The following is a 15,371-nucleotide window of genomic DNA, read 5'->3' on the forward strand; positions in this document are numbered from 1 at the left end:
TGCCAGAAGAAGCAGCAGCAGCCGCGAGAAGCAGCAGCAGCGCCGGCCGTCCACCAGAAGAAGCAGCAGCAGCCGCAGCCGCGCCGTCAAGCAGCCAGCAGCAACCGCGCCGCGCCGTCAAGCAGCCAGCAGTAGCGGCGCCGAACCGTCCGCCATCAACATTCAACCAGCCAGCAGCCGCGTAGGACCGCAGGTATTTTTTTTACTTTTTTTTTCTTGACTTTTTTTCGTTTTTTTTCTTTCTGATTTTGTTTTTGTTACTAGTTATTGTGAATTTATTGTGATTTTTTTTATATATATAGATAAAAATAAACCGAATCGAATTAATAAAAACTGACCGAATTAACAGAAATCGAATCGAACCGAAATATTTCGGTTCGGTATTCGATACACAATTTACAAAAACCAAAAACCAAAAAAACCCAAAACCGAACCGAAATACCGAATGCCCACCCCTACTTTTTCTTATTAGTTGTCATGTGTTCTTCTATGTCATATTCTCTTCTTTAATAACTATTTTGATTGTTGCATTTGAGCACTTTCGAAAATAGTTTCTCTACATACCATCGGAGGCTACCTAGAATTCGAAGGGGGGGAGGGGGGCGCAAAGTGAAATTACCTGATGGCGCTTGATCAAAGCTCAAGTAGATAGTCAGTCCCTTCTCGGATAGTTATACGTGAGACTTTCACCTGATAATGTTCTGTCCTAAGTTTTTAATATAGATAAGGATTCCCAAAAATAATAAGGTAACACGAGGATGTTTTTGGTTAAATTTTAAAAAATATAGAAGACGTTTGATACAATGAATAAGATAAATTGGCTCATTACAGAAACAATAATTAGTATCACAATAAGTTATTTCTATCTTTTGATGGAATAACAATCGGGGATAACTAGTCAATAAAATAAGAAAGATAAAAATGACAAAAATATCCTCTCGAATAAAACTTGAAATATTGTGATGCAACAATAGATATCATTTTTGTACTTTTTGGTTGTCTATAATGAACTAATGTCATCTGTTAATATTTTTTGATAAAATTTCTCCTTGGTAGGTTTTTTTTGTTGAAACTAAGCAATCATAGTTAATTTTTTTAAATAAATAAATAAATAATGGTCCCAAGATTTTGTTTTTTAATTAAATTGCGGAGCTTAAAGCTCCTTTATTCAATACTAATTGATTCCGTAGAAAGACCACACTAAAGTCGGTTAAGCCCAAAAACAAATCGAAAACAAATAGTTCCAAATCAAGTTTCCTTCTTTTTTTTCTCCATGTTGCCGCATGGAGCACTCTATAATACTTCACTCAACCACTCAATTTGGATGATCAACTTCTTCTTTGTCGTCGTCAAGTTTTCCCTCTTTCTTAGTTCGCAGAGATAGTTATCCGGCTCACGAACAACCTCGTCTAATTTCTTATCAAGATTTGATGTCCATTTTAATCATTTTTCTTTTTTGGTCTTTCTATAGTTATTTTCGAAAGCAAGGAATGATCGTCCTCTTTTTTCTAAAGTACCACTACTTTTAACTTGTCCCTCCTCATTAGTACTTCTTATTCTCTTAGACCTTTTTGCCTTATCTTTTTCTATTAAAGAACCTATTGCTTGATCTAGATAAGTCTCAGAACAATTCACTATGGTTTTTCCTTTCTATCTTGCACTTCTNTATCTTTTTCTATTAAAGAACCTATTGCTTGATCTAGATAAGTCTCAGAACAATTCACTATGGTGATACTTTAGAAAAAGAGGTGGATTGTTTTCTGCTTTCGAGAAAATAACTACTGAAAGACCATAAAAGAAAAGACGACACTTGCAATGGACACAAGATCTTGATAAGAAATTGGAAGAGGTTGTTTGCGAGTTAGGAGAAAAAGGTAAGGATTAATCTACAAGAGTTAAACATAAACGAATCAATCACTAAAATTTTGTAATCTAACAGTTATAATTTGAAGGTTAAACTTGTTCGAGTTACCAAGAGAGAGCACAAGATTACAAACAAACCTAATTTCACTAACTTATAGTGTTCTTCATTTTTATACTCATAATCCATTTATGAGTTATTTGGTAAAATGAATAAAAATAATGTTGAATATGGAGCATTAGTAATACTTACATTAGTTATGTTGTCAGTATTCTTATACGATGTTTGGTTTAAGGCATTAGAAATAACAAGTCTAATTTAGTGTATGTACTTTTCTTTGGATGACTTTAAAATACTTACTTTTTTCTCCTGTCTCACGAACAACCTCGTCTAATTTCTTCTCAAGATATGGTGTCAATTACTCTTTTGTGGTCTTTGTGTAGTTATTTTCGAAAGCAAGGAATGATCGTCCTCTTTTTTCTAAAGTACCACTACTTTTAACTTGTCCCTCCTCATTAGTACTTCTTATTCTCTTAGACCTTTTTGCCTTATCTTTTTCTATTAAAGAACCTATTGCTTGATCTAGATAAGTCTCAGAACAATTCACTATGGTTTTTCCTTTCTATCTTGCACTTCTTTAGGACAAGATGTGTTGTCCATTACATAAACTTGATTAGCCTATAGGTTTGTGGTATTTTATTTGTCTTGTTATTGTAGTTCTTCATGTGCTTCCATACATCTTTGAGTTTCAATGATGAAATGGACGACTTCTTAAAAAATTAAGCATGCCCCTTGTGTTGTTGCTTCTTTTACCATTTCACGTATTACCAATTAATAGTACACGGGATTTTTTTTTGAAACTAGGACGATAANATTTTTTGAAAATTAGGACGATAGAAATGGTAAAAGAAGCAACAACACAAGGGGCGTGCTTAATTTTTTTGAAGTCGTCCATTTCATCAATGAAACTCAAGGAAGTATGGAAGTACGTGAGAACTACAATAACTAGGTGAATGAAATATCACAACACTAAAAGGCTAATGAGGTTTACATAATGAAAACCACATCTTGGCCTACAAAAGTGCAAGACCAAAAGGGAAAAAGCATGGTGAATTGTTCTGAGACTTATCAAGATCAAGAAGTAGGTTCCATAATAAAAAAGGACGAGGCAAAAAGATCTAAAAGAATGAGAAGTACCAATGGGGAGGGACAAGTTAAAAGTAGTGATACTTTAGAAAAAGAGGTGGATTGTTTTTTGCTTTCGAGAAAATAACTACTAAAAGACCATAAAAGAAAAGACGACACTTGCAATGGACACAAGATCTTAATAAGAAATTGGAAGAGGTTGTTTGCGAGTTAGGAGAAAAAGGTAAGGATTAATCTGGAACAGCTAAGTATAAACGAACCAATCACTAAATTTTTGTAATCTAACGGTTGTAATTTGAAAGTTAAACTTGTTCGAGTTACCAAGAGAGAATAGGAGATTACAAACAAGCCTAATATTACTAACTTATAGTTTTTCCCTCAATCATATAACAATCCTTATCATGTGAAATGATCTCCTTATACGGGAGATCTTGAAAGCATGAGTTGTTTCACGTCGCATTCTCAAAGATCTTGAATAATAAGTTTATTAACATTCAACTCTCATCACTGACAACTTTTTTTTTTTTAAACTTCATTGTTTTCTTCATTTGCAACAATCATATCATCTGGCATTGATTTCTGGATGACAGACAATATCCGTATTTCAGATCAAAAGTAATAAAATCGAGTATATGAATTTTTTACAATTCTAAGAAAGTAAGAGGGAACTAGTAGTTAAATAACGATACAACAGGGACACTGGGAATTTGCAAGAACCAAGAAGTGATAACTCAATTCTGAGTAGCACCTTTGTCTTTGGCGTTTAGATATATATAAGACAAGTTAGCTATGTGAAATTTGTTTCATAATTATGTGCAATCCTTTATAAATAAATAAATATATATATATATATATACACCTTACTCTTTGTGTAAACAGTGACTACAATTCCTTTGGATAAAAGTGGTAAGCTGTGAAATCAGGTCTTAAGCCTAACTCTTACCCAAAAAGCTAACTCAAAGAGAGGAGGATTGCTCAAGGCTTATAAGCAGTCTACTCATCTCATTATTCAAAGGTATGTGACTTTTGTCACTGTTTAACACTCACCTTACACCCATTGCTCAATAGTTGCAGTATCTATAGTGAAATCAAAAGGATATTGGTTCAAACATTGTAAAGAAGGAGATTAAATCAAAATTTCTCAATTACCCCATCAATATTGAGTTAAAATCTCCAAAGAAAAAAAAAAGAAGAGAAAAAAAATAGTTATTCTGATTTGATGATTCATGTAAAAAAAAAAAAAAGAAACGATCATCATCTTCTAGTAAGAGTGACTCAAAAACAATTGTGGAAAATAATTATATTGTAATGGACCAACGTGAAGCAAATGATTTTGAGGCATAACCTTGTTTTCACTTCGTTCTTTTGTATATCGATAATTTAAATTGTATATGACATAATTAATGAATTGTAATCGAAGAATCATCATTAGTATATATTACATAAATAATAATCATATGTCTTATTGTTCATATAGTTATATAAATCCAATTGCCATATACAAAATTGATACAAATAACCAAAAATTACACAATTATATTCATTTGTTAGTTAAAATATATAATGAATTGTATTAAATCTATATAATATACAAACACACATTAACACACACAAATCGATACAAGTAACCGAAAATTACTTAATTTTATTAACTTGTTGACTTAAAATATATAACTACTTGTATAAAATCTATCTAATATACATATCAAAACAGTAACATATACAAAGTTGATGAAAAGTAATAGAAGATTACTCAAGTATATACATTTGTTGACTTAAAATATATAACGACTTGTATAAATTCTATCTAATATGCAAATCAAACACTAACATATAGAAATTTTATAAAAGTAGAAGAAAATTTCATAAATCACGATATATGTTTAGACGAAAAATCATCCACGACTTGTATATAATTAATCTAATATACAAATCAAAATATCATATACAAAATGATACGAGTAATCTTAAATTACTCAATTATATACAATATATTTAGACAAAATCACACACAAACAAACTTAGTCTGAAATTTTGATACAAATTATATACATCTACAAATAATTTTCGAATAAATCAACTACTTCATATCTTAATACCATTCTATCGGATCTTAATACAAGTTAAACACGAATTAACCAAAAAAAATATATGAAATACATATACATAGAAGAATATACAACTTGTAATGGATAAATTCTTTTGTATATCTTTTTTTGTGTTTAAGCCATAAAAAAAATAAATTTTTTTCGTTCGTATAGTGAAGAAGCTTTGATTAAATGAAAATAATGATTATTTTGCATTTCTTCAAGAAGAAGAAGAATTTATTTTGATAATGTATTCTAATTAAACTAAATGATAATTACTTAAGAAATTATTTTCCTTAATTATCACATAATTAATTAAATATAACTATATAAGATTTTGTATAATTACTTATAAAAAGAACGAACTATACAAATCAGAATCATAATAACTATTTAAACTATACCTATGACACGTAAATAGACAAATTATAATTAAGGAGGTCTACTATATTTTTCATTGTAGCTATTTATTTTGTAAGATAAATTTAGTTTGCTTACTTCAAAATTTCAAATAGCAAAAAGTCTAAACACAATTCTTTTTTCTTTTACCCATTTTTACCTTCTTTTTCTTTTGGCTTAATTCATCGATAGCCTTTAAAGTTGGCATAAATTTTAGCTTAGACATCTTAACTAAACTTTATTCATTAACAAAGTCCAATTAATATGTCTAAGCATACAAAACTTTTCTTTCACAATTTCATCTGAATTTATTTCTTAAGTGCTCCATTTTTATATGAAAAATTCAAATGAAAAATATGGAGAAAAGTTTCGAACACTTCTTTTACCAATTAAAATTTTTTAAGTCAGCAAAATAAATTTATTTTACATGTATTGTAAAATGACATGTTAATCTGTTAGTTTTGAGGAATAATAATGAGTTAGTATACAAATGGTAAAAATATCTATAATCTCAAAATCAAAAGAAATGTATATTTGATCCATTAATAGTTTACGGGTATTTTTTTTTACCTTTTTCGTTATTTTTAAAATGAAGATTCTTTCTGTAAGACTGTATAGTTAAAGTTATGGCAAAAAACTATAAAAACATAAAATAAAGTAAAAATGTGTTTTTATAGACAAATGACTTATGAGACAAAAAAATGGATAAATATCACTCATCTAAATATGAAAAAATTGAGAAAAACGGCAATGGCGATGAACCAAATCCTAAATTGTTACGGATACAGCAGTGGATCGGATCAAGCAAAGTAAGCCCAAACCCGAGTGACAATTGATGGTATTGGGCCACAGGAGCCATAGGGGAGCCCAATAGATAATGAAACAACAATGGGAAAGTTGTGCAGTATAGACAAATGTTTAGCTTATATTAGATAATATAGTTATATAATTTAAGAAAATTATAATTTTCGGTTACAATTTTCCAATACTTGCTATTCACGTGAGGATCTGGCTCCTCTCCATTTCTTTTCTCTTCATTTTTTCCAAATTTGTATTTGAATTAATGACACGTGTCATAGGTCACAATTTTTCAAATTTAACCTCTAACCATGATTTAGTTAATAAATACATTATATATCAAGTATTAAAATTATTATAATCTTAGCAACATATTATCTTGTCCATAAATATAGAAAAGAAAAGTTTTCTTGCTCTTTATTTCGTAAGATCTTTTTTTTCATTTGTATAATAGTTTTATTGTAATCTTTTGTTAAAAGCATATTGATCCGTGATTAATAAATTACCTAGAGATAATCAAACCATTTTAACAAACTAATTTCAATTTCATAATAAGATTACGAGTACGGTAATACCAGTACATACGATAGTTAATTATAGTTTTTATACTTCTATTTAGTTAATTAGATAAAAAGATTATTTAAAAGAAAATTTAAAAAATTCTTATGTATAAAAGAAATTTAGGAAGAGAATTTTTTTCCCTATATTTATGGACAAGATAATATGTTGCTAAGATAGTTATATTATAATAATTTTTAATACTTAATATATAATGTATTTATTAATTAAATCATGGTTAGAGATTTATTTTGGAAATTAAATCTTAATCATTTATTTTAACCTATATCATGTGTCACTAATCCAAATAGAAACTCGGAGAAAATGGAGAGAAAGAAATGGGGAGGAGTCGGATTGATTACTATAATTCGCCTGATATGTATAATTCAGTTTTTGATTGTAGAAATCAAGAACTTTGTATATGTTTACCTTAATTATTTGTATATGATTTATGGAAAAATTCATAATAAATTACCCTGTTTGAAAATTGGCAAGCGAAATATAGAAAACGAAATTCTGAAAAAATCCAAAGTTATAAATACAATATTTGTATATACTTTCCCTATTTGTATATTCGCAAGCGAAAATATACAGACAGACAGAAATATACCAACCATAACCTCAATAGCAAATAGAACTATAACTACGAAGCACATTATCGAAACTATATCTATAGAATCTTATTACGTCTATCTATTATGTTTGCTATTTTTAAAATAAAATAGTTCCTTTTACCATGCCAATAGTCCCAGGGCTTTCGATCTTAAACACTTCGACCAAGTAGCTTATAAAATATGTACAAAGTATATACACACCAATATGTATACTTTAATCTTAACATTTTTTTGCTTGAAAGGAAAAAAGGCTATTTCATATACATAAACAAAGGAAGAAGCACAAGGGATTCCTTAGATCGATGTTAATATGATTTAAAACAAACACAATTAGCATTAACTAGAGAAAAACATAGGGAAAAAAGTTACATACGTAGACAAAAAGAGAAAACTACATGCATGATGATTTTGATAGTGAGTTAATTAATTAATTATCTCCCTAGAGCCTAGCTAACTGTAGATTAGTGATAAAAGTCTAGAGACGAATTGTGTTACAGTTAACTTGTATATATTGAGCTAGGTCACATAGAGTTGTCTAGTTGTTGATCCAACACATTACATAAATCTGTTATATCTATCAAAGGATCCATAGTAATACACACCGATGACGATACATTAGAACAACATGCAGCTGCTACGTCTGCCTGTGATGGCGGCATAGGGAGGTGGTGGTGGTGGTGGTGCAGCATCGATATTCGTGCTTGAACATAAGCTAACTCTGCTTGCAATGTCACAGCCTAAACACAAGCACATAAGATATATATGGTAAAGTTAGTACTCATTTTTGTATAATATATAATAAATGGTTTGAATTCGATTTTAAAATATTAAACCTACGAGATAATTACCACTTAGAAATAAAACAATATTACCTTAGCTTGTTCTATCATGGTAACGTTATTAGTTTAATATAAAGTCTCCATATATTAAAAACTTATATTCACGTGCTAAACGATAAGATGAAGCAACTTTAATTTGTGGAATTGCATTGAAGCTATCTGTCAGAAGAAAAGTCTAATTTCATTAATAAGAAGTCAACTTTTTTTTTCCTTCTTATGTTATAAGAATCACTTGCAACCAGTAGAGCTATATTCTACACTTACTTTCTTGTTTATGTGAAACTATATAATAAAAAGACCAAATAATAAATTTTTTTTCGTCTCAAAATAATTGTTATATATTTTTAAGAGTCGAACTACAAAATATCACGTGCAATTAGTAATATATTGTAGACTTCAATAAAAGACAACAAATAAATACTCAAAAAAAAAAAAAAAAGAAAGTCAAATTGTTGATGTATTGAATATTTCTCGAGCTGCTAAAGTTGATTAGGCAGGGTTACTTGTTAGCTCCAGCAAGCAAAAAAAAATATTATATTATATTATATACATATGCATATAAAACTCCACATCAACAAACTATTACATTGTGTTTATCGCTAGGGCGTCAAATAGACGGATTAAAGAAAATTTAGGCGGAGAAAAATAAACTGAGTCGATAGGTTAATGAGGTTCGCAAACACCTCTTTTGTTATATTTTCAGCGCTAATATTCAAAAGAGCAGATTTTTTCACTATTGATAATCAGCTCATACAAACAAAACAAAGCATATGATACAACTATATTTAACTAGTACCACCCTTGATCTGAAAACTTAAAAAAAAACTTTGATCTTTAAATAATCAATGAGTTTATTGTCATACAAAAACATTTTTTGGTAAAACCAAAGTAAATATATTTTGAGTGTAAAGATAAACAAAGGGTATATTCCAATATTTTCATGCTCCTTCAGTTTTCAACTCCGCACATGCAAGTGTTTTTAATAACATAATATTCTACTTCTCTTTTGGTCAAGTTTGTCAAAGAAATATAAATATAATACTATCTTTACTTTATTTTGATTTGACATAAAAATTATAAAAAAGCTTAGAAGACTTTTAAATGTTATAAAATTAAGTAAAAAAATAAAATAAAATGTATCAAAATATTCTTTAATTTTATAACCAAATAAAAAGTTAAAAAAGATTTACTAAAAAGGTTTCTATTTTAAACCAACTAAAAAAAATAAAGCAAAACATACTAAAATTGAATATATATATATATAATATGCATTAGTTAGTAGAGATAATATACAACTCAACACTAATTTTTGAAAGAAGAAGAGTTTAGTTAGTTTAGTGATCAACACTCATACTATGCTAACTAGATAAAATGATACCTAACAGCTAATAGATCAAGAGGTATTTTGTTCAAGATATTTATCAAATCACCTAAAAAAATACCTACAAGTAAACATTCACAAGACTATGAGATTCGTAATTTTTTGAAAATTCACAATTAAAGCGGTATATATATAACTTCAACCCTTTTTTGTTCCGTGACTCGAACTCATAATCTTTAAATTGATAGTGAGAGTGTTTACCATTCGAGCAACTCTCAATATTAACTTAAATATTGAGTTGATGAGATTAAGATAAAATTTACCTGTTGTTGAAGGGAAATGATGTGACCAACACAGCCATAGACAGGGTCTCTAACTCTAGCAAGAGCTTCAAAATAAAGTGTAACAACAGCTTCAAAACGTTTATTTGGTGGAATAGTAAGTAATAGTTTTGATGTATTACTAGCACCAAACACCTTATGAACAACAGCAAAATGAGCCATGCCTTGTTCTGAGTCAAAATAAGGTGCAAATATGCAACCTTTCACACATTTTCTTCTAAGGAACTTGCATGCACCACAAGGCCCAGTACCATTGCTCATGTTTTGTTAGTATTAATTAGTGTGTGTGTGTGTTTCTCAAATTTCAATTGTGGGGTATGTGGAATGATGAAGAAGAAGAAGAAGGAGAGATAAAGATAAATTTATTTATAATTGTATAAAAAGGTAGGTAGGACTACTGCTTGTTGCTGTTTGTTACTACAAGTAGTTTTTAATAGTATATATAGGAAAATGTTAGTAGAAGCTTTTGGTGGTGGGTCACTTGATAGACAGCTATGCTATCCCCCTTCAACCATATTTTATTAAACAAAGAGACTTTTTTTTGGTTCGCCTCGATAGTTGGTTAGTAGCTAAGTTATTTATATAAATATTATATTTTATGTGAGTAATATTCTATAGTATGTTTTAGTTTGTTTATCTGATTTTTATTTGATATTATGTTTTTAAAAGGTAAAAAGATTTGCAATGGAGGAATTTGTTGTTTTGTAGTATTTTTTCTTTTTGCTGTATAAAAGATTTACTACAATATTTATTTTACAGTTTTTTCATAATTAATATTTGTATTACTTTAACCAGCTATAGAACGACTCTTTAAGTTATATGCATGGTAAGAAATTTGTTGTACTATTTGGTGGATTTATAGGAAAATATAAGATTCATATATTAGTGAAATTAAGATATGATTATTGCTATAGCAGGAAAAGATGACCATATTGTACATTAACATGATGGCATGTGAGAATAGGTAGACTAGTTAAATTTACTTTTAGATACAACACTAAGTATGATTTTTTTAATTAAAATCTTCAATATTTGGACAAGATTATGTTAATTAGCAAATTAACCCTTCTAATATAAAAAGAAATAAAAGAATGTTTTAAATAGAGGGAAAGGGTGCCTTTTGAGTTTAGGGTTGCATATAATATAAAATTGGTGTAAACTTTGAAGCTAAGTGAAAAGAAAAAAGCAGAAATTAAGGGGAGAGAAGCTGTAGCTTGCGTGAAGCAAACATGTGTACTAGTGTTAGAGGGAGTTGATACGTGAGGACGAGAGTAACAGTTTTTTTTAAAATTAGTTCATTTTTTCACTATGTTTTTATATTTTTGATTTTTCGCTCGATATCTGATGTTTATTTTAAGAAATGGATAGTTCTGGATTCATGTCTAAATTCTCATTTTGGCGAATAGAACGCTTTCTACCTACATCACAATCATTAGTGATATCGTGGTCTATTTTTGGATGACCGGTGCAAAATCTAAAATTGTGAAGATAGTATTTAGTAATGACTTCGATCACCTTATGAATATATAATAGCGAAGATCTCTTTTCGAACGACAAGGATAAGGTGAAGTAACCCAGCCGGATCAAGACATTGAATGGTGAATTCATCATGCGTGGGTTCAATTTCTATCATTCACACATCAATAAATAAATCATTTGTTTCGAAGACACAAGTGAAATATGAAAAGAATAGCCATTTTGATCTCTTCAACACATCCAAACAACCTAATTAATATCCGAATTTAAATGATAAAAAACATAATTTTATGTTGCCTACTCGCCAAAAGAAAAAAAAAAAGAGAATCTTATCATTATTATACATAAAAAATAAGATTTATGTATACTTTATCCTGAGTACACTATATTAAAAATATCATTAGCGACAATTAATATTCTTGGTATATATTCCTAAAGCCTTTACCGATATTAGTTCAAATAACACTTAACTAATATGAATAAAATATTATTGTCAATATTTATTACCGATAAAAATTAATATTTTTATTATAGTGATATCGGAATTCTACAGTTGTAGTATTTAATGAAGTAGCAGAGGCACTGTTGGAGTGTTGAGTAACTCGAAAGGAGGTACAGACAGACATCCCATCCAATTGTCTCTTACTCAATACTTCGGCCCAACACTTCTTTTTTTTTTCTTTTTCAATTGTCATTTCAATCATAAATCACACTCAATCTTCACCACTATTAATTACGTACTACAGTTAACAAGAAAAAAAAAATTACAAATGAAAGCAAAATGAGGATTGTTTATCTTTTTCCTCTCAATCAATGAACAATTTCATATATGCATGTAACACTACTGTATGAAGTTAGACTTTTTGTTGTCGATTACTTGTGATATTGTTGGTCGCATGTTTGGAGTAATTGATTTATTCACGATACGAAATTTGAGAAAGTAAGAAATAAATAATTTGAATTTGTAATTTTATATTAAAGTTACGTAGATTATATCAATATGTTATTTAATAATGTAATCTTTAATATGTCGCATTATAAAGAGTTGCGGGAAAAAACTCTCTTTCCATCAAAATTGACTTTAAAAAAAAAGTAAGAGAAGCGAATTTGTTATAGATAGAATGGGTTTGATCAAATAACAGTAGGACTAGAAATCAATTTTTTTACTTGAGAGCTAAAAAATAATAATAACATATTCGACAAAATCTAACGATATAATTTAAGAAAGCTAGAACGTATATAAATTTTATTTCCACTTCTATATGAAATAGTTAAAAGTATTTTTGAAAGGCCCTCTGACTTCTACTCAAATAACATATATTAGAACATTCTTTTCGAGATATAGTGAATAATAGAAAAAACATTATACAATATAACATTTTCATAGAACATGTGCAGACTAGAAACTAATACAAAAATAAACAAGACCAATCGTATAACTTCCAGTAATATCACTTACTAATTATTTTAAACATTTTACTAAATTAATTAAAGTATAACCACCTCTTACATATAAAATAGTGCGAGTCACATATTACATATCAGAAGCTTAGTGCGCGGAGCCAGAATACATGAATCATCAAACAAACTCCTTGACAAAATTAATAATAGCAGCAGCTCTTCTACTGTCAACCACTTCAATTCCATGAAATCCAACATCATCAAATCTAGCTTCAACCATAACCCCTTGTTTAACTAACATTTGCACAAATTCTTGTTGCCTATCAACCAAAGGGTCCCCTCCAAATCCAATAACCAAACACCTCCCAAGTTTTTTAATCTTGTCCTTGTATGGCTCATTCATCATTGGGTTACAAAACCTATGATCCCTATCTGTCCCTTTTGGTAAAGCAAAATCCCACAACACATCAATTACTGGTAAAGGAAAATATGGATCTGTAGCTAATCTCATTTCTGATTTTGTCCTCATTTTTCCACCAAATAAAGGTTGGTTCAATATGACCCCATTAATACGTAATGGCTCTAATTTATTATCGAGTAATTTAAGTGCGGAATTAAAAGCAATGTTACCACCACAACTAACACCATAGAGGTAACACCTTGAGAAATCTCCATACTCCCTTAGCCATTTTTCGCCATTAACGCGATCCAACGCTTGGTTCTTGATCCAAAGAACTGCCTCTACCGTGTCGTGGTATTGAGATGGGAGCTTGTTTTCAGGTGCTAGACCATAATCTAATGCCACAACAATGGAGGGGACTTCGCTACATAGTTGGTTACAACTTTCATGTATTAATGTACTTGCTACGCTGAAGTGAATCCAACCTCCTGCAACGCCCAAACATAATAATTAAACTCGTCTCGATACAATATTATAAAATTAAGACAAAAGAGTATAATGAACTAGGAGTTTTTTTAAAAAATATTATTTTATAACAACTTACTTTAAATTATCGAAAATAAAGTAAACGTATTAACATAACTAGATAAATATTCCTTTTGTTTTAATTTAATGTGTTCAAGTTTCTTTTTAGCATCTACTTTAAAAAATAACCTTGTTTTAGTTTTATATTCAATAAATTCGAACATTTCGTATATATGAGATAGTTTAAAATTAAAGGGAATTTTGACAGTTCTATTTTATGTTACACCATTTTCTTTTTAGTCAGTTCCAAAAAGAATGTCACATTTAGTTATATGGTAAGTATTTAAAGGTACAATTCCTCTTTTACCCACTTAATTTTTAAAAATAATACTATAATACATTTATGAGGAGAGAGAAAAGTGATTTTAGTTTTGAAGGGCAATTTGGTAAACATTTCAATGTCTTCATTTATTTTTTAAACACCGTACCCGGTCAAATGTTGTCACATAAAATGAAACGGAGGGAGTATTAAATTACACAACTCAAAAGTCTTCCTAATATATTTTGTTAAATATGGCATCTTATCTAATGTAGGGTAGATCTAAAAGTTCAGCTTTGGGTTCAATTGAGTCCATAACTTTTATCCTATCCAAAAAAATTTTGAAAAAGAAAAAGAGAGCTACGAACCCATAACTCAAACAATGTGATGGTTTTAGTAATAAAAATAATTGAAATTCCGTACTCATAAAATTAAAAATACTGAATCAAACATATAAAATAAAGCAAAGGGGGAAGATATAGATTATGATCACTAGTAATTTCAAAAACCGTAATATTTAAGACTTTAAAAAATTGAAAAATACTGAATCGATCTCTGACCTACCTGTATGAAGATAAACTATAATAGGAAGTTTAGCGATAGATTTGTCATTGGAGGGCAATTTACTAGGACGATAAAGTCTCATCCATGTTTTCTTTTCTTCATTTAAAGTAATATCTTTGCTAACAACAGCTTGACCAGGGAGATGATGTTGATCACCAGTGGCTTGAGTTGTAGGAAAATCAAGAAGACGAGTTATACTTCCATCTTGGTTTAACACCACATTAAGGTGTTCATATGGATCAAATTTTGACATGCTACCTAACTAATTTAATTGTGAGTAACTTCAAAACCAAAAATATTATTAATTACTTAACAAGGTAATTAATTAAATAAATAAAATGTTGTTAGTAGTTTTTTTTGCAAATGTCATAATAACAAGTACAATCTTAATTTTCGGACAAATTTGTGCTTGTAACATGAAAAGTGGATTTTGGTTGTGTATAAATGTTTGTTAGTTTTACATTGACCAATTCTTTTGGATGTTCCTAGTGACTAGTTGTTTGGTTGAGTTTTTTTTTTCTTTTTAAAATATCATTTTACAAATAAAAAATAAAAAAAGAGCCTTACTTTTTTAAGCTACTCCTATTATTATTTATGAATTTTTAGGTTTTATTCATATTCTAAGAAATTGTGCAAATGTGGTCCTTGAAAAAATTATTTACATAAATCTCAAGTGTAAAGAGTAAATTACATTTTATCCCTACTTTTTTTTCAAATTACAA

The 15,371-nt window shown here is 29.1% G+C and overlaps 2 protein-coding genes and 1 pseudogene across 2 annotated transcripts; 1 reads left to right on the top strand and 2 right to left on the bottom strand.

Annotated features, from left to right (window-relative positions):
• The window catches only part of LOC114075570, a 4,761-nt pseudogene extending 1,429 nt beyond the window's left edge, over positions 1–3,332 (top strand).
• A 4,421-nt stretch (positions 3,333–7,753) lies between these two features.
• Positions 7,754–10,353, bottom strand: LOC107030859 (LOB domain-containing protein 19). The gene is made up of 2 exons (XM_015232091.2): positions 9,947–10,353; positions 7,754–8,200 (listed from the first exon to the last, which is right to left on the bottom strand). Exons 1-2 carry the CDS (start codon positions 10,223–10,225, stop codon positions 7,985–7,987), a joined length of 495 nt encoding a protein of 164 aa, XP_015087577.1. The 5' UTR covers positions 10,226–10,353; the 3' UTR covers positions 7,754–7,984.
• Positions 10,354–12,782: 2,429 nt separating this feature from the next.
• Positions 12,783–14,970, bottom strand: LOC107032416 (probable carboxylesterase 9). Its single transcript, XM_015234020.2, has 2 exons — positions 14,650–14,970; positions 12,783–13,729 (listed from the first exon to the last, which is right to left on the bottom strand). The coding sequence occupies exons 1-2, from the start codon at positions 14,900–14,902 to the stop codon at positions 13,020–13,022; spliced, it is 963 nt and encodes a 320-aa protein (XP_015089506.1). The 5' UTR covers positions 14,903–14,970; the 3' UTR covers positions 12,783–13,019.
• Positions 14,971–15,371: the final 401 nt, after the last annotated feature.

This window comes from Solanum pennellii, chromosome 1 (assembly GCF_001406875.1).
Source record: "Solanum pennellii chromosome 1, SPENNV200".
NCBI classification, from domain to species: Eukaryota; Viridiplantae; Streptophyta; class Magnoliopsida; order Solanales; family Solanaceae; genus Solanum; species Solanum pennellii.

Excerpts from the sequence above, each read along its gene's own strand:
- LOC107030859 (XM_015232091.2), bottom strand. The coding sequence starts at position 10,225 with ATGAGCAATGGTACTGGGCCTTGTGGTGCATGCAAGTTCCTTAGAAGA. Across the intron at positions 8,201-9,946 it reads TCATTTCCCTTCAACAACAG|GCTGTGACATTGCAAGCAGA; the intron begins GTAAATTTTATC and ends GCTTGTGTTTAG.
- LOC107032416 (XM_015234020.2), bottom strand. The coding sequence starts at position 14,902 with ATGTCAAAATTTGATCCATATGAACACCTTAATGTGGTGTTAAACCAA. Across the intron at positions 13,730-14,649 it reads TATAGTTTATCTTCATACAG|GAGGTTGGATTCACTTCAGC; the intron begins GTAGGTCAGAGA and ends TGGGCGTTGCAG.